We start from the raw sequence: 27,928 nt of genomic DNA on the forward strand, positions 1-27,928 counted from the left end.
TGTTGCTGCCTTTCTTTTTAGGAACAGTGGTAAAAAACTATCAGAACAAAAAAAGATTAAGATCAATTGTGTCAGTGGAAGTAGTACATGTTAAGTGATATTGGACAATCATCTGATATGTATGGAATTAGTAGAAGTAGTCAACCGTTTATTTTGAAAGCAATGAAAGGAGGCATTTAAGCTGCCTGCTGTAAGACAGTATTTCTCTTAGTTAAACTTAAAATTATACCATGGACATTAATCACCGATCTTCCAGATTCAGATAATCCTCCTTTCCACCGTCGCCATGTTTGGAATTTACCCTTTGCATCCTTCCAATATTACATAGCTAATGCATCATGTTTCCAGTGAAAGTCATTCTCATTTTGTGGTTGAATTTGATTGCCTTACACAGCCTGTAAGTGGGCACCTACTATCCACATCCAAAACCACTGGCACCGTTTGATCACAATCTCGTAGATACATTAGCTTTGTACCATTTCTAAATGAGCATCTCTTATTGCTCTTTTTCCCAGGAAGTCGGCTAAGCTGTGATATTTGCTTTGAATTCTAAGGTTCATCTTGAGCCAGAGGAATCTCATGAATCATGCTTCCTATGTTAGGAACCAAACTTTAAATATGACACCTGCGTACACGACACTGTTCATTTATATAGTAGCAATATACTATACTAACTACTGATCCTGAGCGATTTTCAATATCCAATAACTTAAGGAAATATTTAAAAATAGATTTGGAAACTGTGGGAATCTGATCAGTACTGTTCCTATTGTGAAGCGCTCCGACACCTTCGAGTAAAGTTCGCGCTATATAAAAACGCATAAATAAATAAATAAATGTGTATGTGTGCGGAATGTCTCGGTAAGACCACATTGCAATACCAAATTGCAAAGATTTTTAACACAAGGCAAACTATAAGGGGAGGTGGATAAAATGGGCATCCTGGGAGCATTTGGTGCTGCTTCTGCACTTGGGGCTTGATTTAAACTTTGGTGGATGTGTTACCCTGTCACAAATATGATGGATATCCCATACGCTGCATTACAAGTGCATTATATTCAATTACACTTGCAATACAGCAGACAGGAATATCCGTCTTAATCCATCTGCCACAGTCTAAATCAGACCCTTAGTCTCCTTAGCAGTGTACATAGAATGACTGTTGCAATTTTCAAAATGATCTGAGATTGCAAGTTCTTCCAGCAATACTATAATCAGGCCATCCTATGCCACCAAATGTATTTTCCAGATATATGAAGAAAGTTATGAATAGTGTATTTTGGAACACTGCAGCATCACTAGCTGCTAGGAAACCATTCGGGGTTTTAATCCCTGAATAACCACCAATATTACCTTTCTGGTTCACAATTTAGAGTGGAATAGTTGTTAATATTTTTGAGAATATGGAATTGTCAGTAACAAGTTATTATTACAAGATGGATGTGGATTCTGCGGCATTATCATCCCTTTTCGGAAAAACACCAATAGATGCAGCCCTCTAGCCTTTGGATGCATGATATGTCTTTTGTAAAGCGCAAGTTTAATTTCTGCCCTAAAACAATGCTCCATTTCCCTAGGCAAAGGTGCAGCCCTTTCTGAATGTAATAGGAACCAGTGTAAACTGGCCACGTGCCATGGTACCGGTTTGATAGATATTGACTTTTGGGAGGATGTACCGGTGACACCCTTGCATACATGCATTCAGCCTTTCATTCCCCCTTTGTAATGATTATCCATTTAATTATGCCAATTGTTAATGAATATATTTTTTCGTTTACCATCAACTGCATCCTTCAGAAACTATTTCCTAAGTTCAGTTATAGATTTGTAAAGGTTGATTAAAAGGGAAGAAGCAACTATATGTCTGGTTTAAGCTGCTGTCGATGCTCTTTAAGAGGCTGAGTGGAGTTCACAAAAAGTAGAGACTTTCCAGTCATTGCTGGCGGCATTAGAAATTGCGGCCATTTTGCAATGTGAGGCTTCCCTTCATATGACCATATGTTCCTTATCATCTTTAAGCTGCAGCTTTTTGTAATGTTGAACACTAGAATTTCTAGCACCATACCATCATTATGCCTGTTGTGACAATGTGCCTGCATCAATCCGGTCTCTTTATTTATGGTTGGAGCCCATATGTTTATTATATCATAATCACCGCCAAGTCCACCATTCACCGCTCAGTATATCATAAACGGCATGTGAAGAGGCTGTTGGCACAGGCACAGGCAGTCAAATCAAAAAATGGCTAAGACCAATTAAAAATATACAAACCACAGATGGGTTTAGAGTAACACAATTATTGACATTAAACTGCTACGTCAGACCTGTAACATAAAATAAATACTTACAAATACATGTACTTGTCGAGTTTCGCTGCAAAGTGTCTGGGCATTTCCCCACAGCCGTAGTAGTTGTGATCATTCTCCGGTATGTGATCCACGTCATGGAATATCATGCAGTCCCAGTCCATATCCTTCATCGCTTCCACAAATCCAACATTGAACAGCATGGCACGATTGAAGGGCTGGTTGCCAGTCTTTAACAAATCAAAGATTTGCAAAGTGTATTAAACCAAATATTGTACAGTGTTGTATTAAACCAAAAGTACTTAACCGCACTCATGCAACATACCCTATTTATACTTGTTTGTATACTTTCACACCATCCTATTTTATTGGTTAAGCACGAAGATTGACCACTCCCTTTTATTCAAAAGTCCTGATTTTGTTAAATCAAATCTACCCAGCTATAGAGTCTAGGTCAGAGCACCTCTTTATTCATGCCAAGTTTGCAAGCTCCCACCCTATGCATTATTGCTTCATGAAAGTATTTTTGAGTGCAGCCAAACCATGTTGTATTGGAGCACAGAATGTGTATCAGTGGTCTATACTAAAAGAGACAGGGAAGATTATATCCGCAAGAAAGGTCTGCATGCGCGTTTGGTGTACTTCAGAGACAACACCGCTCTCTAAACTGTACGTTTAAGAAATATGCATTGTGCAGCAATACCCCTGATGATCGCTCCCAATAAATGCTGAATTTCACTTACTTGCTCAATGACGTAAAACGCAAACTGCAACCGTTGTCTTTGAAGCATTGGAATTAGATGCTTAAATAAAACAGGCAGGTGCTCGTGACGATTGCGGAACGGTATGAGAATGGCCACCTATACACAAAAATAGAAACAATAGAAAAACTTAATATAAGTTGAAGATCTACACTCACAGATGTTAAGCCTGCCTTTGGAGTGCATTTAATTCTTTACCTGAATTCACAACACATGCCAGGCATCCACTTGAACATTTATGACAGTTTAGAGCCCCATGAGTAGTCAAATACACGGAATGTATTCAAGTGGGTGTTCCACTTTGAAATCTGCATGCATAAATGCTAAGGAAGTGTGCATTTGTCTATAGAGAAAGTCCCTTCTCCTCCATCCCCATTAAATGTGAAGATTCTGATTTCCCTTTCCCACCCTGGAAAGGCACTTGCCCGGCTACCTTGCTCAGAAGCTGACAATCTCTGGGGGAATCAGAAACACGAGAGGGACAAACAATCTTCTGCTGAAACCTCGAAGATTCCGGAAGGAAAAAACATACAAGCGCTCTTTCTCAGGAATGGCGCCTAGGATTTGGAACTCACTCCCTCCCGAAACCAGGCTTATCTCCTCCACTACACTCTTTAAAAAAGAAGTAAAAGCTAACCTCATGGCTAAATACACTTGAACTATACTGACCCCTTTACTTATTTGTATGAGTTGCCTTATCACTCACATGATTGGCTTTGCAGCCACCTATTTGTATTATTTGTACTGTATGATCTACTGATTTACCTATTTGACTTTGTTCCCTCATGTACCCTTCTGCACTGTGTGATCTATTGATTTACCTATTTGACTTTGTTCCCTCGTGTACCCTTCTATGTTAAGCGCTCTGATATCTGCAAAGATCTTGTTCGCGCTATATAAAACTTTGAAAGACAAAGACAAAGACATATCTTTCCTTGCAGTAAATCTGTGTACATTTCCATTGTGGGGATCTACCTGCAAGAGCTACTAAAAGATTCATAAATGTGCAAATGTGCAGGTGTTCTTTAGGTTCAACAGTAAGGAACCCCATGTTCAAACCCCATATTTTGGATATTGGAATATTCACCCCAGACAGATATTTCACCAATATAAGTGCAATTTACAATGGTAATATGTTACACGTCAAAATGAATAATTTACAAATGCAAATAACGTTTTGAGCATCCAAGTGTCACTTGGTGCACCAGAAGAATTTGTGGGTTATGGACTTCGAGGAGTCATTCTTCCGAACAAACAAGTTTGTATTTTTCAACAAGTTGTAGTATGTTCATGATCCCTATCTGAAAGAACATTATTGCGAATAGACAGACAGAATAAGAAAGGGAAGAAGGACAAGAGTTCTAAGATAAATGGGGTGGGCGAGCTGGGGAGGGAGAACACATCTTGAATGAAGTACTGCAGAGAGGGAGAAGGAGAGGGAGAGGAAGATATGAATGGCTGGACAGGGAGAGGCGCAACTCTTAACCCTTTGCTTAAGCCAAGAAATGGGTTCATTAAAACTGTGCATTGGATCCGGGTTCTCCAACGTGGGTCCTGGAGGGCTGGATCCATGCCAGACTTTTTTTTAGCATATCCCAATTTAGATTAATGTAGTTATCTTAAAACTCTGGCACGAATCTGACACTTAAGGATCGACTTTGGAGAACTCAGCATTATTTTATGTTAAAGCGCATCAAAGGATATGTCGGTGCCAGGTACACTTTATGTGGTTTTCATACTACCTCACACCCAGAATACTGAGCAAACAAGACTCCTCCACTGATTCTAAAGGTAAAGACGCATATCAACAAAACGAGCCGCGCCAGTCAATGCGTGAGAGGCTGGCATTCCCTGGTAACAAATCCAAGGGCCGTTGCTGCTTGCTTGTGCTAAATGACTGCCAGTTAATGGCCACAACTGTGGTTCGTGACACAGGAGCCCCATCACGGTCTGATGCGCAGCACACTAGTAATAGGACACAGTTTCTCAAGCAAGGCAATAGTGGGTTTCCCTCGGTCAGAATCTGAAAATGAGCAGTCAGCCTAATTCGAGAAGAAAGGTTGTACATTGACAGACGTAGATGTCCTCCTGTGCGCGGTGGTAAAGCGTAGAACTGTTAGGAATCCACAAACCTGTCCCAGTGGTAAGCTGTGAAAGCTATGCCTGCCTCTGCTTTCCAATCACCCTGCTTGGAAAATGAAGTGTCATCAGCTATTTTCTCAGTCAGGAGTTATATGCAGGGAATAACACTACACTTGGAAACTGCAGCCCACTGTACACATGCAAATGCTTTACTTGCTCTTTTTTCCTTCCAGGGAAAACATTTTACACTTCAAAGAATCCCTTCCTCTACACCCCTGAAACGTTTTGAGTGTCTCACATTGAAAAGGGAGTTCCTCCAATCCCTTGCAGCGGGGATCACAGAGGAGTTTGTGAGTGCCCACAAACTCATAAGCTATGAGTGGATAGGTGTAGATAGGTACGTATTGAGAGATGTGTAGAATTGACTGGAAAGGTTTACATGCAAGCTGAAAATATTCTCTGCGTCCTATTCAATTTTCTTAGTTATTATATTATTTGTGCGTGAGGTCTACAGTCGACGTACTCCCGTTGCTGGCTGGGGCCGATCTGGTTTTCTGTGCCACTCTAGTCCCCAACCTTAACCCATGCCAGCCAGCAGTAAGTACTGAGTAGCCAGGTCCTAGGAACACGCTCAAAATAAATATGTGGGGTAAGCTGGTGCAGGGTAGACGGGTTCCCCAGGGCCGTACTGGCCGTAGGAGGGCCTACTGACACCTAGAAACCGAAAGGATCCCTCTCTACAGAGGCCGATTTGTGTGACCACTTTTTCTACAAGGAGCAACGCAATCAAAAAGTGATTAATAAACATTGGGGTTTAGTGTCGGATGATATCAAACAACCTGAGCCACCAATGCATGCATTCAGGAAAGTCAAAAGCATCAAAGACCACGTGGTCCATTCATTTTTGGAGACAGAAAAAGACCCCACAATTCAGTCTATGTGGAGCGTACCACCGATAAAAGGCCACCACAAGTGCAGACAATGCAAGGCATGAGCCACCACTATTCAGACAAGAAACTTCACACACAAGCAACATACGATTGACCTACAAGGATTTACCAACTGCAATTCCATAAATGTGATCTACGGAATTGTATGTCCATGTGGATTGCTGTACGTGGGACAGATCCAGCGGAAGGTAAAATCGAGGATACTTCAGCACCAAAGCAGGATACGATACCAGGTGCAGGGAGCGCAGCTCGTTGAACACTGTCAATCATAGCCACACCCTGGACCAATTGAAATGGCTTGTACTTGAAAAAGCGGAGCTGGTGCCTAGAGAGGTGACATCAGATCCAACCCGAAAATAAGAGAATCCAAATGGATAATCAGATTGGACACCATCATCAATGGTCTTAACGAACAGGATACCAGCTATGCCCAACTGGCATGTCTGAGTACACGATAGCCAGATAATGAACTTCGATCCACCACAATGAATCTCTTGATCTCCTTGTTTCATGTGGTGTCTATACAGCAAGATATGGTTTTTCCCTCTTATACCCAAACCACTGATGGCCACCACTGTCCACTCCAGCGTGGCATGTAAGCCTCAATGAAAAACAGAACTGTCATGTGAACTCTCTTCATCTTTGTGTTTCCTGCATTCATTGGTTAATTTGTTCTGTCATCTGCACATATATCATAGATTTTTTCATTATTCATGATTGATTGACCACTGAATGTCTGTTTTGCAAGCCTCAATGAATAACATTGGTGGTTCTGTATCAAAATGCATATGCCAACAATGGACTGTTGTACTGTTCGCATATGAAAAGTCTCCATCCAATACGTACATTGCGTGCCCTTTGACATGGATAACTCGATGTATGACCTCTCTTCACCGGGTATCAGACCTTTAGGATTAAGCGGCCTCGTTTTAGTTAATGATGTGTATCGTGTTTACTGACATGATGATGTGTGTTGTGATACTCTTTGCATGATAACATTTGTACTTCTTGTTCTCTACGATGCTTAAATATAACCTTGGGCCCCAGTTGGTTGCAGACTATTTTGTTTTTTCAAAAAATTACTCTTATCATGGACCTCGGTGCCAATATGAAAATCAATCCCATAGCCGCCCTGAAGTCCCTGGGAAACAATACCTCTTCTTATCCCCCCCCTGCACCCCCGGGGAGGATTAGTCTTTCCTCACTCCGGACTCTTGCATGACGCGTCACGCACACTGCTAGAGTGCACGCTACAAGCGTAACCTGCTCCTAATAAATCTTACAGCAGTCCGCCAAGTTCAGGTTGTTCACTAGGACATCATCGAGATGCCGGCCGGGGTGAGTGTTTGCCAGCGCCATGCGATTGTGTTTTTCACTTTGTCACCTTAATTTAACAACACCACGGCGCGATCGAGCATAATCACGTATTTTGTTTGTATAAATTAACTGAGTGGCCAGCCCTGTATTCGGGCTGGACTGTTCCCATGAGGCACAGGGTCAGACTGATTTGCATATAGCCATGTCTGAACTGGGGTGGCAGAGTGGGCTAAAGAACGGTGATAGATTAAACACAGATCTTTTGACTGGGTGTGAGTGTTTGATTCATTCAGGTCCAACAGGATTTCTCAGCGACTAGGTCATGGATCTGGGTAAACCTTCACTATTCCCAGCATAAAGATCGCTCACTCGTTTTTTCACCCATGCTATGTGTCATCCATCCGTAACCACAGTATTAAGAATGTTTACCCTTCATAATTACGGCCACCTCTTATGAACTCAGAGGCCTCCCACAATTCCCAATGTTTGCCGGCGCTGTGCCTCTTTTTTTGAGCAGGCGCCCCCGCAACAAGCACTAATATTAGTATTCACTTAAGTTAACTCATTGCTTTCCAAATTTATCGACCACTGCACCCAGAGGCATTTTGCCAGCATGGTTCTAGTCTTGTGCAATGTACCGCATCCATTATGATCTGCACTTACCTGAGTAGCGGACCCTCCTGCATGTAATACCCGTTCATTCTTAGCATTAACAGACGCTTTTCTATTCTCACGGTTCAAGAGAGGGCAATTCTTTTCCATTTAAGGCTCTAGCCCGCACCCCAACCGCTGGAGCTATTTTAACCCGCGCCGGTCACCAATAACAGTTTACATCACCAATATTGGTTCACACCTTATAGGCTTATACCGTCCTGGACATAAGCACTAGCTGGTTTCTCCTCTCCTTTTTAGATTTATTCCACGTGTTACCGTTGATTGATTCAGGCATTACAACATTTCCTTAGAAATTCGGGACTACCCTGCCTGCCAGAGAAGAAATTATTTGATAGATTGGACCTTTATACGCTACATAAAGTACACTAAGTAAGTGAGTAGTAGATTGTCCCAATCATGTTGTGAATTTTCTTCATGCCCAATAGTCTGGCTAACCGTCACCTTCAATACACAGGTGATGCCTCACTCCTCTCCTACAGTGTTCCTTGGAGAGTCACAGAGCCCCGCCACTCCACGATTGATTTGAAAGAGGCCCCCTGCCCCAGCACTTATGGTAATATTAAGTCATCTTGCCCACCGTTTTGTGACTTTTTTTCCAGTTTGTAGTTAGGTAATGACACACTATCCCTCTCTCTCTAGGTGCCCACAGCCCCTACCACTTATCACTTCTCCTGAGGAAGACCCCGCATGTAAGGTTCAAGATACCTAGGGGAAAAGGGGTCGAAACATCGACATTACAACACTTGCCAATACCAAATCAACAGTAATGAATAGACTATGACTCCATGTCTTATATGGCAAATATGTATAGACTATGTGTACTTTGACCATCCCGTATATGAACAATATATACCAGAATTGTTTGTGTTATTTTGTCACCACAACTAACTTTCTCTCTCAGCACCTACCATCTTGCACTCTCTACCCCCCTTCTCTGGGCCCTATTTATGTGAATCATGTTACAGTGTTAGGTTTTCCTAACAATTTAAACCCTGCATAAAATGTGTATCTCCAATGTGATTAAATACCATTGGGTGAATATGATTGTGTTTCTTTCCCTCATTTAATACCTTGAATATTTTTTGATGTTTTTATTTCTCCCCTTTATGTGAAAGCCACCAATACTCTGGGACCACTCTAATATATACTGCGTAGCGGGCATTGGGCATTTCCCCGGGAGGCTGGAAGGGTGTGGGCCAGTTTTGTAGTGGCAGGGCTGCTTTGGGTTCCCAGTTCAGCACTGAGGTCCCCACACACCTCTGCCACTGCACTGGCTGCAGTACTAGTAACCAGGCCGCCTAGTAATGAATGGGTGTGTATATAGTGAATGCTTCACCTACACTGTTTGAATTACAAAACATTTTTGCAAAAAGTAAACCTGTTTAATTCATCATCCACCCAGCAGGCATGTATAGCTCAAGAGCTTTTGATAAGTCGCTTGATACACAATAGAACCCCTGCACCTCTTATGCAAAGCTTTTATGGTGGTCCTGTGGCAAACATTTGATAGCAAGTGGTGAGCAGGGCCGGACTGGACATAGTGGGCACCAGGATTTGCCCTGTGGCTGGAGGGGTGGGGGCTGGTTTTGTGCCCGGTGTTGTCACTGGGGGCCATTTTTGCAGCTATGCTGCAATATCGGACCCTGTAACAAAAGTAAGAGAGGTGCTTCCTGCTGCACCCAACTCGCCCACCCCACTCCCAGGGCAGTCGAGCAGCAAACTACCAGGGCTGGTTGCTGTTCCCAGTTTGGCCCTGGTTGTGAGATGAAAGTATGCTGCAGCCTTCACTTGAAGGTATTCTTTAATTACACACAGCACTGGTATTTTCACAAAGAAGTCAGAGTGGTTGAAAACAAAGGCAGTGGATACACATGGACAAGGCTGGCTCTAGGGTGGTGCGATCTGTGCCACGGCACTGGTCGCTGACTTCAAGAGGGCTCCCTGTTTTCAAATATGTTGTGGGTGTGAAAGCCTCTGCTGCAGCTTCTTTGCCTCCTGCCATTTCCATGCAACAACAAATAATGTCAAGATAAGTCTGGTGGTTAATGAATCTGCTGGAGAGAGATCGGAGCTTTGTCTAGTGGCAGTTTTGACACATCATAAGGTAGCACAGAAGGTTTATAAGCCTGCGGAAAAGAAGGTACACCGTGCAGATCATAGAAGTGCATATAATGTAAATAGTTCAGTGGGTTACTGCTTTTGTCACAGCGATCCTTTTGTTACTCGCATATCTTAATATAGAACAGTGACCTATTTACTGTCATCAAAGAGCTGTAGGCAAACTGCAAGGCATAGGTTAGAACGTTATGTTTTCCTACCCAGCCTTCATTAACCTCATGTCGCACAAATAGTTCATTTGGGTAGAAATCAATTCTTATTGGTAAAGACAAATCCCAACCTTGGTGTTACGTTGTAAATTATGAGTTTGTGCTTCTCCAGGGCAAGCACCCAAACTATACTGTCTACAAGTATGGTTGACATGAAACTCGTACACCTTGCAGTCCCCTGTTTTATGTAACATGTTCTATACATGGATTCCCACTCGTTTGATTCATGGTCTCTGTGTAATGTGTGTGATGTAAAGTGCTCTCAGTCAATCAATCAACAGGATCTCAAGGCGCTGGGGGGGGGGGGGTTGCTACTGCTCGAACAGCCAGGTCTTGAGTTGTTTCCTGAAGAAGAGATGGTCTAGGGTCAGCCGTAGGTGAGTGGGGAGGGAGTTCCATGTCTTGGCTGCCAGGTAGGAGAAGGATCTTCCTCCGATGGTGGATTTGCAGATTCGTGGGACGGAGGCGAGGGCGGGGCTGGCGGATCGGAGATGGCGGGTGGGTGTGTAGAATGTGAGGCGGCTGCTGAGGTACTTCGGGCCCGTGTCGTGGAGAGCCTTCTGTGCGTGGGTGAGGAGTCTGAACGTGATCCTCTTGTCGACGGGGAGCCAGTGCAGGTCTTTCAGGTGGGCAGAGATGTGGCTCTGACACCCTACACTGGCATGAGAGGTGCTAATAAAACAAAAGAAGTGCATGGAAGAGAGAGTGGTTATGGGGACTTGAGGGCCACTGTTGGAGAAGGGTAGTGAGGGAACCAGTAACAAAGGAGGTCATTGGGACCTGCTAACAAACATTGTCGCACAGGGCGCTAGCAGCGCTAAGCTGGTCCTGCACGTGAATATGAGAGACTGGGAAATGTGCTGGCCACCTGCCTTGACTACACAATCATATATGCTTCATTGTTAAGTAATCTTTGTTTACACGAGTGCACCGAGTGAAGAAACTTTACATTGAGCAACTGGGCCAGCCAGGCATCCTGTGGCTCGAGGGGTTCAAGTCTTCATTTTGGAAGGACACGTTTAGAAAATAAAAAATAAACAAATAAAGTCTACAGTGATTGAGGGTTCCCCATTGCCTCTAAAAATGCAATGCTTTGAGTTACAATATTTGCCTTAGGTAGGCTAACTTTCAGCAAAGGACACCGCAGACAGCTGCACACACCCAACGCAGAATGCATTATGGTATTGCTAATTAGCATATGGGCTGCATCAAACTGCTTATGTATCTCCTCAGGTGCCACAGATGCGCATTGACTAGCAAATGTACATATGTGGTATGTAACTAAGGGAAGAAAGCGCGGTTGGATGCCTTCATAGCCAAATAATTGCTCATTTAGATGGCAAAGAGTGTATGTTCAGAGTTATTGTTTGCTGCTGTAAAGTGCTACAGAGGTGGGTATAACCCAGATAACAAAAACAGTCATATCTAAATGCAGGCTACGCCTGGGACACCCAACACTATTGGCACACCCCCAACGCAGCTCAGCAACGCCACACAGTTGGGCACCAGAACACACAACTCATTATGCAAGTACTGAGGTCACCAGCTGATTCCCACATACACACAGTCACACACACTTCTCCTACCTGCCTGGCGGGCAATGCGCATGTCCACTCATGGAATAAACTTCTAAACAATCTTGTAAAACCCCTTGGCCTTACCCGTGAAACACAAAGAAAATTCACCTACAACTTAATAAAAGAGTTTTCAGATCGGCAAAAGAAACTGCCATATTATAGGGAAGTCCTACCCCACTGTCTACCGAAACTCCTACAACAAGGCACCACTGCAGATTGGGCGCCATAGGAATGTCAATGACATAACAATGAGATCACCTATAGAATAAAACAAGGTGTTGCATGAATGTGACATATGTGTGCATGCACGGTACAGCCATCTGCTGCTTAACAGAGGGACACAACAGTTTCGGTTATGTGGGTTGTAAATTTAACCCCAATAAACTGCAACCCGTGCATCACGACCCTTGGCCTTTCCTGTGCACTTTGCCTCCTTATGCAAATCTGGGAAATGTAACATAGCTGAATGAATGATCTCCTGCTATGTACTGCATTACGTGGCCTCTTTGGGCTAGACATATGTTTAATAAATTACATTCATAAAATTAAGTTCTTTGGATGCTGGATTGCAGAAACAATCATGTAAATAAAATTCCTTTCATCACCTAATGTCATGTTTACAACTGCTATGAAGATGTGCTCGGGCTGCAGGGCATGACCTCATAGATTTTCTGCCCGACTGTCTGTGATGGGTCAGTTCCTGTCTATTCACATCACAAACAAAGGTGGGGAAGGAGATAAAATAAATGACAAATGTAACTGAGCAAAGGAGGGGTCTTCCACCCTGCAAAACAGACCCAATCTTGACAGCAAAAGTCATAAGTCATGGCCTTAACAGTCCATGTGTCTCAAGTGGGGGTATCAGAAAAAGAAAGACTGTATTTTGTCCTACAAATGGACACTTGCGACTTACAAAAGAATAGGATTTAAGAAGAGAATAATGCAAGAGAGGAAAGGGAAGCGTCTGTTGACAGCAGATAAGCTTTGTCTTGACACAAAGGGCCACCTTCAGGAAATGCAGACCCCCATCTGCTATGACCATCGAATCACCACTGTGAACATGGTCTCAGATGGAGGCTACGAGACAAGTCATTGAACTAAATGCTAGAAGAAAGATGGAAAAATCTATACACAAACACCATGGGAATAGTCCAATTCTAATTTAGGCTGCGTTATACTGTGTGCGACTGTTGTAAAAGTATTTCAACTTTCAGTAACTCTAAAATAAAATGTGAATTTTTTAAATAATCACATTTTTAAATTTGAAACAGTCATGTAAAATGCTAATTATTTTGCTCCAAGGTACCGAAGGTTTTTCGTAATAAACACTTGTCGCATTGCGTCATAACCTCGTGCTTGGCAATGGGTGCTGGGCGCAGGGAATAGCACAGATCCCAGTATGGATCTTCACCACACAACAAAAATGTCACGCAATAGATTCTGAGAAGCTCATCGTTCGACTTCTGGGATGGAGGAAGGACACTCGATTTTACGCATTCCGGGCCACTCATTCAAAGTTAGTTCGATGCACCAAGATACAAAAGAGAAACCATTTTGGTCAGTGGGGAACCATCTTGGTCTCAAAAGAGATGAAAGCCTAGCACTGTGGAGAAACTGATCTCCCACCATGGGCCATTCAAGAATTGTTTGAATTACAATTTTGCCGCTACCTCGCCTGGAAGTAGGCCCACGCTTTATACTACTACGGGCAATCTAGCTCTCCCTGGCTGATGCTGCACACTAGGCAGGCTTCTAACACTGCCTTGCTGTAGCCCTCCACCCTCTGAGCACTCAGTCATCTGGAGTGAACCTTACTAATAGCTTTTAAAGAAATAGGTTAATGTAAACATAGTGCTTCATATCGACGGTTATAACGTTTTTGAGGGCTCACTGTTTTTGCAAATAGCAATGGCTAAATGCGGTAAAATAATGTGATTTCCCCAATATCAGTTTTGCCAGTACATACTACCTACTAGGAAGTTTATTGAACTAAACTTATAAATCCTATTTTAGCTCTGTAGTTTTAATGTATAAATATTTTGGAAGCTTGCGTGATAATTGATGGGATGACAAAAATCTGTTCCTACCAGTGAAGCAGTACCAGAGCTCAAGCAACACACAGAGCTTTCCAAACTGTGTGTCCCGACACAGTACTGTGTCGCCTGCAGATGGTGGGTGTGTCGCAGGATGACACCAGTATTAGGAGTGCTTAACACATAAGTGCTGCTAATTAGGAGGCATTCCTTTGAAAGAGTGTCTCGAGTCAGCCACAGCAGCGCGAACTCCAAGACACTCTGCTCTATGGGGGCCGGGCGAGCCACAACAAAGCCCCATTAACAAGTAAATGGTCTTATAAAGGCCTGCTAAGTACTCTGTGCTGCTGTGTGTGTGCCCGGGAAGCTGGGGTGTGGTGACAGATGGGAAGTGTCTGAATGTCAGCTTTGTGTGCGATGGCTACGATGACTGCGGAGACCTCAGCGATGAGCCGCACCACTGTGGTAATTCGAGTGCCTTTGTTAAGTGAACTAACAGAGCACATTTCAAGTAGTGAGAAGATTCCTGCTGTAATTTACTGCCCGACTACTTCCTTGGTGTATGTGCGAATAAGACCCATGCATTGAAATTTGCATATGTGAATACTAAACATACAAGCAGATGCGATTTATGATTTAGAATGAATTGGATTACACCCGATTTGTCTCTGGTGATAAAATAGATTGGGTTCTTTAAACACCTCCGCAAAGTTAGTGCAAGAATGCGAAACTCTTAACGTTATGCAAGAGAAGGTGAATGGACATGTCCTGGGGAAGCCATAAAATAGGGAAGCTGTATTGCTTGCCAGCACGTTTGGAGGAGCTGATGGAGGGAGACAGATGGAGGGAGACAGACAAGACACAAACAGAGGTAGGTAGACAGACAAGAGACAGAGGTAGGTGAGAGATAAGAGACAGTGGTAGGGAGACAGACAAGAGACAGAGGGAGGAAGACAGACAGAGGGAGACAGAGAGAGGGAGTGAGACAGAGAGAGAGAGGGAGGGAGAGAGAGAGGGAGAGAGAGACAGAGAGAGAGAGAGAGAGAGAGACAGAGAGAGAGAGAGAGAGAGAGAGAGAGAGAGAGACAGAGAGAGAGAGAGACAGAGAGAGAGAGGGACAGAGAGAGAGAGAGAGACAGAGAGAGAGAGAGAGAGAGACAGAGAGAGAGAGAGAGAGAGAGGAAGAGAGAGAGAGGGAGACAGACAGAGTGAGCAAGAACCGCCCCCGAATCCCCCTTAGGTGGTTCGAGCTTGCTATGCTCGCTACACTGCCTTACTGTGTTCCAAAATTATGCATCTCCAAAACGTGTGTCTCCAACATGAAAAGTTTGGAAAGCTGTGACTTAGAAGGTAAGAAATATTCAAGAAGGTTGGGTTTCAGCACTGCTTGCAGCAACATGCCCAAACGCTGTCTGCATCAGAGGGAGAGGTGGGGGGAGTTCTATTGCAAGACAGCACAGATAATTTGGACTGTACAAAGTCAGGCAACATACGCATGGCCGGCAAAACTCCTACAACAATGTAAATGTAAATGTATTTGAGCTTATATAGGGCACAGCTACCCGCAGTGGGTTTCCCGGCGCTTGCTTAGGGAACCCGTCCTGGTATTCCCCTGTGAGATAACCCCGGCAGGGTATCCACAAGGTGAAAGTCAGGCATCCCGCCGCGAGGGGCCGTTGTGGAGATTAAGCAAGCTATTGCCCAGAGTCGCAGAGTGTGAACCAGTGAGTCGAGAAGGCACCGGAGCGAGAATTATCGAGTCCGTGGAATTTTTAGCCCAAGACCTGCCGAGGCTGGGAATTGAACCCTGGTCCAGGGCCGATCTCAGCTTCCGGATCTGCCGCCTCTAACCCCTGAGCCACACTTCTCCACAATAGATGTGACACGCATTCGTATTCATCTGTCACATGTGCTATAACACCAATATACCATAGAGGTATCCGTACACAGTAACAAATGACAACACATTAGCATGACAATTTGAGCTATTACTAAATTTTTACCCTAATTAAATTTTTTAACTTTTATTTACATGTTTTTAAAAAAAAATGACACAGCAATTTTACCTCCCCTCCTATGCAGGATTATTAGCGTTCAATGTGTCACACTTTTAGATCCAAATTATATTTTATTTGTATACAATTCAAATAATAAATCTAATGTTTTCATTTACAATATATTTTTAAAATGTTATTTATATTTAAAAAAAAATTCATTTATAAATTAAACAATTGAATTAAAATTAATTTAAATAAAGTTTAATTGCAAATATTATTATATTGGTATGGTTCCCAGTGTGTTAGTGTTACTGTCTGCCTGTATTGATTGTCAAAGTAGTGTGATGTAGTACCAGTGGTTGCCCACGTCTGGTGTTTCACTTACTACAAGGCTCGGGGAGTACATGTAAGACTATTTCATCAGCAATACTACCAATGTAGATTTAAATGTGCATTTGGAAAACTGCAATTGTCTTACTCTAATGTGGGTGTGCGTTTTGTATTAGTATGTCCCTCCCCTAACCACAATTTCACTTCCACATCCACTACGCAGTATTTCCCGTATTCAGACTGTCTCATTCACAAGTGCAGAGATGTTCATACAGGAAATATAGGAGAGGCCGGGATCTCCGGTTGGAGGGTTGTGATTTACACTCGAGTACGTAAATAAGTATTACTTTACATACTTAAAAATGGCTTTCGCAAGTAGGTTCCCACGTGTTTTAGATGATCACATAGAATAAGAAAGTGTTCAACTTGAAAAACTAAACAATTTTTCCCAACATATCTACTTATTAACAATACTGCAATTCGAAAACAAGAAGTGGTATGACTAGACATGGATATGCTTACCTTCCATCGAGGTACACAATCGCTTGGCTTCCAGTGGCCTCCTAGCTTGATGGAATCTTTACTGAAAAGTTGCAGGATATCTTCCATCCGGACTTCACTCATATTTACATCAATTGGACCCTCTGTAAACAATTAAACATGGGATTATTTATTGAGCACAGTTTGGTGGGGTTCCCGTCAAAAACCTTACATTTAACTATTTGTTACACTAATACTTTTTGATGATGTACAACAAGTGGTTCAACCCTTTGCGTGCGTTCGTGGTCAAAGTCTGTCGTGAGCACTACCTCCGTAGTGCTGCGAACGTCTGTTGGCCGACGCAGCCCCGCCCACTCCGCTAAACCGATGCACTGCGGCGGAATTGCCGCCGCAGTTCAGCGGTTCACAAGAAGTTACTTTAAATTCAGTTGTCTACCAGTTGAATGATGTGGGATTCATAGACGGGAGAAGTTTTGCTTGTAATACAGATTCTCTGGAAATCTGTAGAACATATGTTATGAGCAAGAATCCAGCCATTTATCAGAGCTTGGGAAATCGGGAACTGTAGAGCCATACCTTTGACTGAGCATTAAGATACCGATATTTTAGCGGGTAACTCACTGCATCACCTGAACACTAATAAAAAATTATCAAAGTAGTAATGACCATGCATGCATGGTACATCAAGACACTTGCTTACGTTACTGATAAGATATAGGTAAAACAAATATTTGCATCATCACAATGTATTTTGCCTACAACATTACTCCTATTTAAAACTATAGTAAACTAAAATACTAATTACCCTATTTATATAGGAGTAAAATAAGGTAAGGAACTAGGTCCAATATGTTTGGGGTAGAATTAGTTTTATAAAAATGCCGATCCTTTCAAAGGTGCTTTTTTCAAGCACTTATCCATACGTTAAACATAACACACATATCTCCTATGATATTCAAAGACATTTAAAGTTTCACATTGAACAGGTTTCTGAAAATCTAGGATAATAATGAAAATACGGAATCATACAGCCACAACAACTTTAGGAGCACCCAATTAAGAATTACTTTCCTTGCTCTGAGTAAGGTGCAGATTGCTAATCTGATGTGCCCTTAGACATTCCTTCTTGTAGTAATTTACAGATTTTGCAGGGAAAGCCTATTAAGTCAATTATGAACTTTTATGAAAATTTCTGTCGAACATTTTATTCTTTTGGTTTCTTTTACATTGGTAAACCAACATTTTACCAACAGCTATCAATATTGACAATTCTGAGCAGGGACAGCAGAAGGAAAGTGGGAGGAGGGTGCACAATTCTCTATATCCGCACCCGCGGGAAAAAAAATTATTTAAAAATGTTAATCCAACCCTGCAACCTTTATAAATGACAAAGCAGTTAAATGACCTAGATCACTGGATGGCATCAGATGCAGGATAAAGGCTTGTTTTCTCTTCACCTGCAGAACATATAGTTTTAAAGTTGGAAAGAGATCCTCATTCTATAGGGGCCCCCTTGATGATGTGTACCTGGGCATCACAAAAACCACCGACATGCCTGATTTTTTATATATTTGCGATTTGTTTTAATTCAGCAAATGTGTGAGGTTTAAACCAACTTAAAGATTCATCTATCTACCATAAAACTGTCCAAACCAGAAGACCAGTTAGATGGAAATTTGATCCTATACGCTTCCTTCAAATACAAAATATCAAACGTTTTAATAATTCATTTACAACGCTGTATGACATCATAAGGACCGTAATCCAGGACCGGAAGCTTACAACAAAATACAGCGGTTAATATCAGTGATCTACAACAACAACAACTTTACGAAGAAATACTTTTATGTTCAGGAAAACTTTCTGAAATGTGTTCCCAGCATGCTGGGAAACATTTCAGGACATTTTTATTTTCAGAGAGGTAAATATTGAAATTTTCTTCCAATCATGAAACATAGAGAGGATAATAGAGTAACATTTTAACCCGAAAGGTATTTTGTTGTCGCTGTGCAGGAATAACTGGTACTCACTCATTGAAGGTAGTTTCTCCGGACAAACTTGGTTTGGAAGGTATGTGAAGTCATCGGGAAGGAAAGTTGTAGTCTGAAAAACGGTTTCATTATGGTTGTAATCAAAAGGATAATCTAGGGTGAAGAGAAAAAAAGACTGTTACATCATCAATTATTCTCAACAAATCAAACTAAAAAGTTGAATTTAAGTGGATTTGAAATATGTGGGAGAAAGAAAATTTCTCCTGAAGATAAACGTTGGAATACACATGGTCTGATGACTACTAGTACAACAATGACAAACAGTGGGACCATGCACATAGAGTTATGTCACTCAAATCAGAGTGGGAAAGCTGCTACTTACTGTTGTGACCAGCCATGTCAGTATTACTCAATTGAACATGAGAAACTGCTGCAGTTTGGCAATTAAAAAAATATATTTTATAGTAAATTATTTGTATTTTATACAAAAGTGTACATCACCAAAGCACCTCACTATGCATTGGATGGCAATGTATATATGAAAAAAGCTTCAACCATAAATATTGGGAGCCGTGACATGCTACTGCAAGGGTTTCTAACATAAATCCAGGAGGGAAGGATGCCAACCAACCTTTTACGATAAATGACAGATAACGACACACTCCATATTGTGAATTCAAATTCAAAACAGAAGTCTGGTTCAGTATCTAGCTCCAAGTTCCATCTAGTTTTCAAAGGCATATCACTCATGGACATCTTTGAAGACTAATTTTCCATGGAAACCATCCCAAAGGGTGGAGGAATGTACCTAATACCATTTCTTCCTTGTGCATGATTGAAACCAGCAGTAAATTATTATTAATGTCATCATTTTTGATTGGGCAGGAAAGTTACGGTGACACTTCAGAAATGAATGCATTAGGCAATGCCGTTTGATGTTACGTGTCACAAGAAAGAATCGCCTTTGCCTCAGGAGTGTAGTTGCGTACATAACAGTGATGGCTGAAATGCTTGAAATAATCTCAGCCACTGGTAATCACTCGGGCTGCACCCCAAACCATTGTTATTCTGCACACCGTGCTACCTCAGTTTCAACCCAGCTACATGCAAAGCAGTCTTGACTCTGCTCCAATGGGAACAGTCCAGCCCAAACGGACAAGCCAGGACCGGTTTCAACCCTAGTTATGGGCTCATCAGCTGGGTACAGCTCAGATCCAGTGACACAGTGTGCACGGGATCTACGTATGGGCATTTACGTTCCACTTAGCGCGACAAAATTAGTATACGAAACAGTGATGGCTGGAATGCCTGAATTTATCCCAGGCACTGGTAATCACTTGAGGCTGCATCACAATCCATCGTTATTTTGCACACTGTGCCACTTCAGTTTGGATCCAACCATATGCAAATCAGTCTTGACCCTGCTCCAATGGGAACAGTCCAGCCCAAATTGCCAAGCCAGGAGTGTAGCTAGGCAGCTACATTTCCTCTAATCATAGCCTGGTGGACATGCGTCCATGTGGAGTGGTGGCACCAGAGGTACGTTGTATTCTGCTCTTGACAAGATGATAATGTCACATAAAATCAGAAAGCACTAGCTGGCCTAGAAAGAATCCAGTCAAAGCTACCAATTTAATACAGCTCTAGGCCAACCCAAGACAACGTCATGGCCATGGTACCTTGCCAACAAATCTGGCATCAGGGATGTGCATTCAGGATGGCGTTTTCAGGTCTGTGAAATTGTGAAGATTATAGCCACCTATTTTCTTTACTCAATTCACTGTACGCAAGAAACAGGTACCAGTTTAATTGGATGCCTTAATCGGGCCACTGAAAAGGCTGTAGACATGGCGCCGATTTCTATTTTTTAGCTCCAGCCTTGCCCCTGTGAATCATTTATGGAGGGGAGGATGGACCTATCACTCAATTCTGTTCTGTCGCACTCCAGCAATAACTGCAGGAGTAGTGTGGCTCACTGGTTAGAGGCGGCAGACCCGTAAGCAGAGGACGGCCCGGGACCAGGGTTTGATTCCCGTTGCGGCAGGGTCGTGGACCAGGGTCAGCGGGCTCGATAATTCTCGCCTCGGTGCCTACTCCAGTCAGGGACCACACTCTGCAACTCTGAGCATTAGCTTGCCTCATCTTCACAACGGCCCCCCCAGACCGCCGGGGATGCTTGGTCGCACCTTAGAGATACCCATTAGGGACCATCTCTCAGGGTGAGCCAGGACGGGTTCCCCAGCGGTCGAAGCGCGGAGATACTCCTCCGGGAGTCGATCCTAGCACTATATAAACCCACAATTAAATTAAATTAAATTAAATACAGCCACAGACGCCATGTTTGATATTTGGAAAGACACATTCACGGTTGTGGTTTAGGGGGAGGTTTGTTAAGGATAATAGTTGCAAAAACAACTTCATACAAATTTCCTTGGTCATGGCCACAATACCTCACACTGTAGCCGTAACCTGCCGCTCCAACAACACACAAGGCATATTGAGACTTTGTTTGCAAAATAAGAGCCATCAGTAATTAAACAGTACATAAGGCAATTACCAGATAACTAAATAGAACATCATGTTCCAGGCTAGATCTGGCGATTGTGAAATCTTTATGGCTTGGGCATGAGAAACACCTTTACAAATGAGATGCAAAGCAAAGACTCCCTGCCAGGTTACTTGGTAGAGAGATTAACCTCAAGTTACCTCTCATTGTTAAGGTAATTAGTCAGCAAATTAATTTATTGAGCAGCCCTTACTGCATAAATCACTTTGAAAAGATTAGTCCAGGAGATTACATGAATTTTTCATGAAAACAACACTGCAGTCAATAGATGCAAACAAGAAAAGACTGATTCGAGGAATAGAAAAGGAGCCGTCAGTGATTACACAAAAAGTATTGAAATATAGAAATAAGAAGTTGGAAGAAGTGGAACAAAATAAAGGAGCGGGAGAGAGAAAAAACAGTAAGCAAGGCAGGGGGTGGGGCAAAAAAGAATGAAAGAGCAAAAAAGAAGGGGAAAATGGAGGCTTTGAAGAAAAAGTAAATGAAGAGAAGCAAGAGAGAATGGAAGGGTAAGATGGACAGAGCAAAAGAGAAGTAAAGAGCCAGAGGGAGACAGCAAAGGATGACAAAGGACCGCAAGAGGGAGGATATAATAGAGAATGGAAGAAAGAAGTGGAATTGACCAAAAGGAAATTGAAGAGAATGAGTGAGCGAGAGGGAGAAGCAAAATATGGAGATGGAGAAGGCCATAGAGAAAGTGCAGGTGAGGAAAGCAATATGGAGTGGGACAGATACAAAAAAGAATGTGTGAGAGACAAGCAAGAGATAGCATGCAAAAGCAAATGATCGAGCAAGAATGAATGAACAAGTGAGAATGAAGAGGGACTGTGCAAGAGAATGAACGAGAAAGAGTAGGTGAGCAATATACTGAAGCAATGCAGGGGGAAATAAAGAAGGGAAAAATTAAAGGGAGGTAAGAAAAAAAATATGGGAAAAGTAACTTAAAAAATTGAGGCAAAGCCAATCAGAAATTACGTCAACAAACAGCATCTAAGACTTTCTCTTCATGCACGGAGAAGAAGCTTACTGAAATCCTAAAGCAAAAAAATCCGATTTAGAGGTAATCACATTAATGCTTCATCTTGTTAATTTCATCTGGGTCCTGCAGACAGCGTTTCACTGCAGGTGTGCAAGTGGCACAAAACATATTAAAGTGCCCCTAGTTTATTGGCACAATACGGATTGTTTTGCTTTTTTATATCAGCGGTTTCTCTAAGTGATCATAAGTAAAGAACAACTATATTTTTTGGAAGGTAACCAAGAAAGCAAACAACTTTTAAAAAAAACAACTATTTTTTTCTCCTGCAAATTGCAATGTAAACCAGTTCCATTCAAAGTGTTCAGTAATAAAGAATCTTTCAGATAAAAATACATTACCAAGTTATTTCTACCTTTACTTATACTAATAAATACCATAACTTAGCCATGCCCACTTGGTTGCCCTAAACAGAACACTCCAACACAATCTGGGCATCTAGGTAGGGGGCTACTACACTATAAATCGCCATAAGGACAATCATTCAATTAATGTATGTTTCTTTACATCTCTGTGTTTTCTGCCCTCAAATAATGCCCCACAGCTTTCTTCACGACAAAACCAATACAGTCTGAATTCATTCCAACACTGATCCACTCACATATTCCTGGGTGAGAGTTAGCTATCTTGTTATTTTTCCAAGCATATCTACTGGGGATTGAGGAAAAACTATTCCAACCTTACAACAGAACTTAAATATCCACTATACTAGGACATCATGAACATTCAATGTTTGGGGTATACTATTAGTCTTAATTCTTATTTTTTCCCCAATCATAGCAGAGTACTGAGTAAATAATTAAACATGCATTTGAGATTGGTTGTATATCCCAATCCATTGTTAAGTTACACATAACGCTCATTGAGCCGCCCTTGCAATTATCCGGTGTTAAATTTCTCTCTTGGGGTTCTGCCTCTGCACTCACTTAAGCCAATTCAGTTCCATTTAAGTGTATGAGGTTCATGTAAAGTACACATCAGGAGCAAATAATACATTGATGCCCAATGGTAATGAGGGATCTTCATTCCCTTTTCCATTACCTCCATATCCTTCAAAGTGGAAGCTCCAGCTACTGCATGTGTGAAACCTACACGACTGCGGGCTACAACATAGTTCTTTCATTGAAACAGGGGAAGTAATAATATTGTCAAAACAAAACAGTAGCAAAAGAAAAACCAGAACCAGATCTTGTTAGATCACCTTATGTCACTGTGATGGACCACGTGACAGATGGTAATACACAAAAAAGTGTCAACTTTCTAATTTAAAAAGGACAGCGAGCCCTGACCCATCCCAAATGACCTGCTCTATCATGGAACCCACTTTTCACTTTTGCCAATAGTCGAATCAACTTTATAGATAAGGGTGTACTTCCAACAGAATAATGTACTTCTGTGGATGAAAACACGATCTCAGTATACGCCGCCCTGTATGGATGCATGAGAGACCAGAAATAGTAGAGTACAACTATTCATAACTAAGTTTATTCTTGTCGCCATTCATTTGGATTAAAATCAAAGATGAATACTTCTACTTGGGGATCAGACCAACATGTTTCGGCGCCTATCACAAGTCAATACTAGGGCCTTCAACAGGACTTGGGCCCCTGATAAGTGCTTATTGGGATCCCGAGGTTGATGAACTAGCAAAGGAGGTGTGAACAAAAAAATAGGTTCCAAATTATACAAAACAGGCAATCCAGCAATGGAGCTTACATTCAACCTTCATTGTAGTAACCATCTATGTATTGCAAACACTACTAATTTGGTAAGTACTGGCTTGACTCGTTTCAAAGCTTCCTTGCCTGCTGCACCTACTGTCCACCATCACAAGCCAGAACAAATAAAATGCTCATTGTTTTACCATTGTGCATGGGAGACAACTAGCATGGGGGTGACCATCCCCAGTTCAAAAATACACCCAGAAGACTGTGCAAATGCACTGGTATATGTCAAGCAGCATATTTTAGGTACAGAGAACACAGGATCAGAAATAATTTCTCCCAATGATATGCTTGATCGTGCTACAGCCAGTCTCTCCTGGAGCTAAAATCAGTCAATGTATTTAATAGCCAAATTCTTGATTGATATGCTTGAGGGTGGAATCTAGCATGCAGGAAAGATGAAAGGATCATGAATGTTCCTGGAGTGCTCCATCACTCCATTGAAAAAACGGCTTTTTTGGGGTGTGGGGTGTGGGGGTAGTTTTATATAGCACAAACTAGACCACACGGATTCAGAGCGTTTTACATGAGCACCAGTTGTGTTACAAACGGACACATTCATTTTTTGTTAGGCACAGGGAAATTATGTGATTTGCCCAGAATCACAGGATGTGGAGCGTCCCTGCTGAGACTCGAACCCAGTTCCCCAGCCTTGAGGTTCACCGCACTAGCCATTAGGCCACATCCTCTCCCCTATTGTTTTTTCACAACTTTCCTTGTAATTTTGCACCACCTGAAAGAGGCCCCCAGAGGCTATGCCCATAAGGTATAACTGATGAAATCACACTTTCTACAAGGATGGTCCAAAGAAGCCATGCCACCTAATACCCTGCTAGTTCAAAGGACTGTCAAGGTGCTGGAAGGTTGTGGACCCAACACTGTCTTCTGCTGGCAGATATGGAAGAAGTTAGAAATATTAAAACCACCTTCTTCACAGTGGTATTTTACAGACATGCCCCTTCAAGGTTCGGTGCTTTCTGTGATCTAAGCACTTATCTGGAACCTTTCTTCTCAAATTTCAAACCAATCATGTCCACTTAACACTCCAGCTCACGCTAGTCTGCAATGCACCCGTCCTAATGTGAGGAGGTGGTCTCACTGTGACCTGTAGACTTTCCAAGATGCTATACTATTACAGCTCGGATTATCTACCCACAAGAGGGCGGTGACAACCCCCTTTAATGTCTTTGTCAATAATAAATGCCCGACATCTTCTAGAAAATGGAGTAGGAAACAAGGACACATATGATATTCCACAGCCTTGCCCACGCCTCTCCTTCACCCACTGCCACCCGATACATCACACCACCCACTTCCTACAATGACACATTTTTCATCTTTTTCTCAACAACTCAAAACGAATCCCTGAATAATGAAATGAGTGAAAATCAACATCAGGTTAAATCTAAATCTCTCAAAGGTGTTCAACAATCACAGACAGGTTCTGTCCAGGTTGTGCCCCACCAGTGAGATGTAGCAGATACGATTTTGGGGTAACAAATACATAGCAGTTTAAATGTATAATCAGTAACAAAATCATCAGAAGTCATGTATTGATGTATTCCAGAATCCAAAAATATTAACCAGAATGGTCTAGGTTTCCAATGGATGTTGGGTCACAAGTGAGTGAACTGTAAAAATTGACATACCTGTGTCATTCGTGCTGTTATTCCTCCTGGCGTAAGTGCCTCGGACCACTTGTTCGAACATCTGAGACCCTATGGTCCTCATGTTCTCCCGGATCATGATGCCTTGTGCCTGGACCATGAAGAGGTAGGTGGTCGCTGCAGAAACACAAGACATTGGAAAATCAGTCATTTCCCAGTGTCTCACTTGAAATGAAAAGATGCTTTACATTGGCACTTTGTTCAGGTAGGTAGATACTGGAGTGGTGCCTTAAAACCACTGCATTCAACGACTTCAGACACAATAAAGAAACTGTTTATTGGAACTTAGTATAGGGCTTTTAACCGAAGCGCTTTACTAATATAAAGAAATTGTACAATACTTAATAAAATGCAGTAATTGCAAGATAACAGCGATAAGAAGACAGAAAAAGACCAAAAGAATAACCATGGTAATTAGCAGGAAGGGAATATTAGCAAAATCAAAAAACATCCTGCTGCGACCAATAATTAATTGATGCCTAAAAATGAAAAAAGACGAAGTTTAAGTTTCAAAAACAGTCTCCAGTTTAGAGGGGAAACGACCAATTCTCAAACCTTCATAAGCAAACTGAAACATGGTTGTAGTACAATGCAATACATGGGAGCTTGCAATACCTGTATAAATATGCCCCTTACATTATATTATTGCAGTCAGTTTTGATATTACTCGTTTTCTGTAATAAGAAACCACGACCAGCTGAATTAAGTTATTACAGCTGTTCTAACGCTACAACGTGTCTGCCAGAGGTAACAGAGAAGGTGAAAAGTAGATGAAGGAGCAAAACTAAAATTGTTATTTAAACTGTAAAAACGAGATATTGCTTTTCAGCTCTTCTAAACTTTTTTCCTGAAAGTAACAGTCATTAGCAGAGAGAAGCCGGATAGGCAACAGGTTTATTTTGTTCCGACCAATAGATCAGTACATGAAAGCTGAAATCTCTTAGCGTTACAAACTATAGCGGTTTTCTGAAAATGACATACATTGAAATGCATATGTTTTTGCAACAAATGACTAGCTTGTTTTTGGAGGTACATTCATTCACATGAAGGAGCAAGAGTCAGAGGATTTGGGGGTATGGTGTAACCATGTATTATTCGGAATAAAATACCTCCTGCTGCATCCTGCTTTCATTTTCTCCATTACTTCTCTCACCTTTCTTAATATGATTTATACATTCATCCTTTTCTCACATATCTTTTTTTACTTCTTCCTTCTCTTCATCCATCCATCTTTCCTTCCTTCTTTAAATGTCTACCCTTTCTTCATCAATTCATGATTCTCTGAATCTACCCATTCTTCACCCTCCATTCTCTCCAACCATCATCCGCCCATCCATCTCTCCATCATCCCTCATCCATCCATCGACCTCTCCATTCATCCATCAAACAATCATTCCATCTTTCTCTCATCCCTACATCCCCTGTTTAGAGACATATTCTCTTGTTTCGTTTGTTCGCCCATTCCACTGCTCTCTCTTACCGTCCAGTTACAGTAGTATGTATGAGTCTCCCATCTAAAGACAATGAGCTGTAGACAAAGTTAAATGTTTTATGATCATCAGAACTGCCCTATGAAGCCACCCTCGGCTCAAGCTGTTTAAGTGGGGGCCCGGGACGCCCTTGCTTGAGAGTGCATCACTCCACTGCCAGGGAAAAGCTCGTTGCTCAGCAAAGTGACTGACTTACTACAAAGTCCTACAACTTGATTTGTTAGGGGAGAGCAGCTCTCTATCCCCAGATTCACCCTTCTGTAACTTGGTTCAGTAAGATAAAGCAGCCCTAATGCTAACCTTGCAGTGAGAAGCTGGGGAGCTGCAATGTGTTACTGTGTCTTTGCACCCACACAGAGCTCTGTTTTTTGGCCAAGTGTGCACCATACAAATGCCACATAAATGGAGTATCAGCCCAACATTCACACAAACATCAGGTCACGCAGTTACAGATGTGTCATTAGTTATCCAAAAAACACCAGCTTTCTTAACTGTCGAGTCACTTTTGGGCAGTGCTTAATTTGTACAAAAAACAGAAGCGCCAGGGCTCTCATCAGGAGGCCACCACAGCTAGCATCACCCATCGCCCCTGCCAACG

General features: G+C 42.1%; 1 protein-coding gene across 1 annotated transcript in view; it reads right to left on the reverse strand.

Annotated features, from left to right (window-relative positions):
* The window catches only part of B4GALT5 (beta-1,4-galactosyltransferase 5), a 164,348-nt gene that overhangs the window by 24,727 nt on the left and 111,693 nt on the right, over window positions 1–27,928 (reverse strand). The window contains exons 2-6 of the mRNA XM_086932629.1: window positions 25,823–25,957; window positions 18,887–19,000; window positions 16,878–16,999; window positions 3,050–3,166; window positions 2,349–2,536 (exon numbers count right to left, since the gene is read on the reverse strand). Of these exons, the coding sequence (XP_086788755.1) occupies window positions 2,349–2,536; window positions 3,050–3,166; window positions 16,878–16,999; window positions 18,887–19,000; window positions 25,823–25,957 (676 nt within the window). The remainder of the gene's footprint in view (window positions 1–2,348; window positions 2,537–3,049; window positions 3,167–16,877; window positions 17,000–18,886; window positions 19,001–25,822; window positions 25,958–27,928) is intronic.

Source organism: Lissotriton vulgaris, chromosome 7, assembly GCF_964263255.1.
Source record: "Lissotriton vulgaris chromosome 7, aLisVul1.2, whole genome shotgun sequence".
Taxonomy (NCBI): Eukaryota; Metazoa; Chordata; class Amphibia; order Caudata; family Salamandridae; genus Lissotriton; species Lissotriton vulgaris.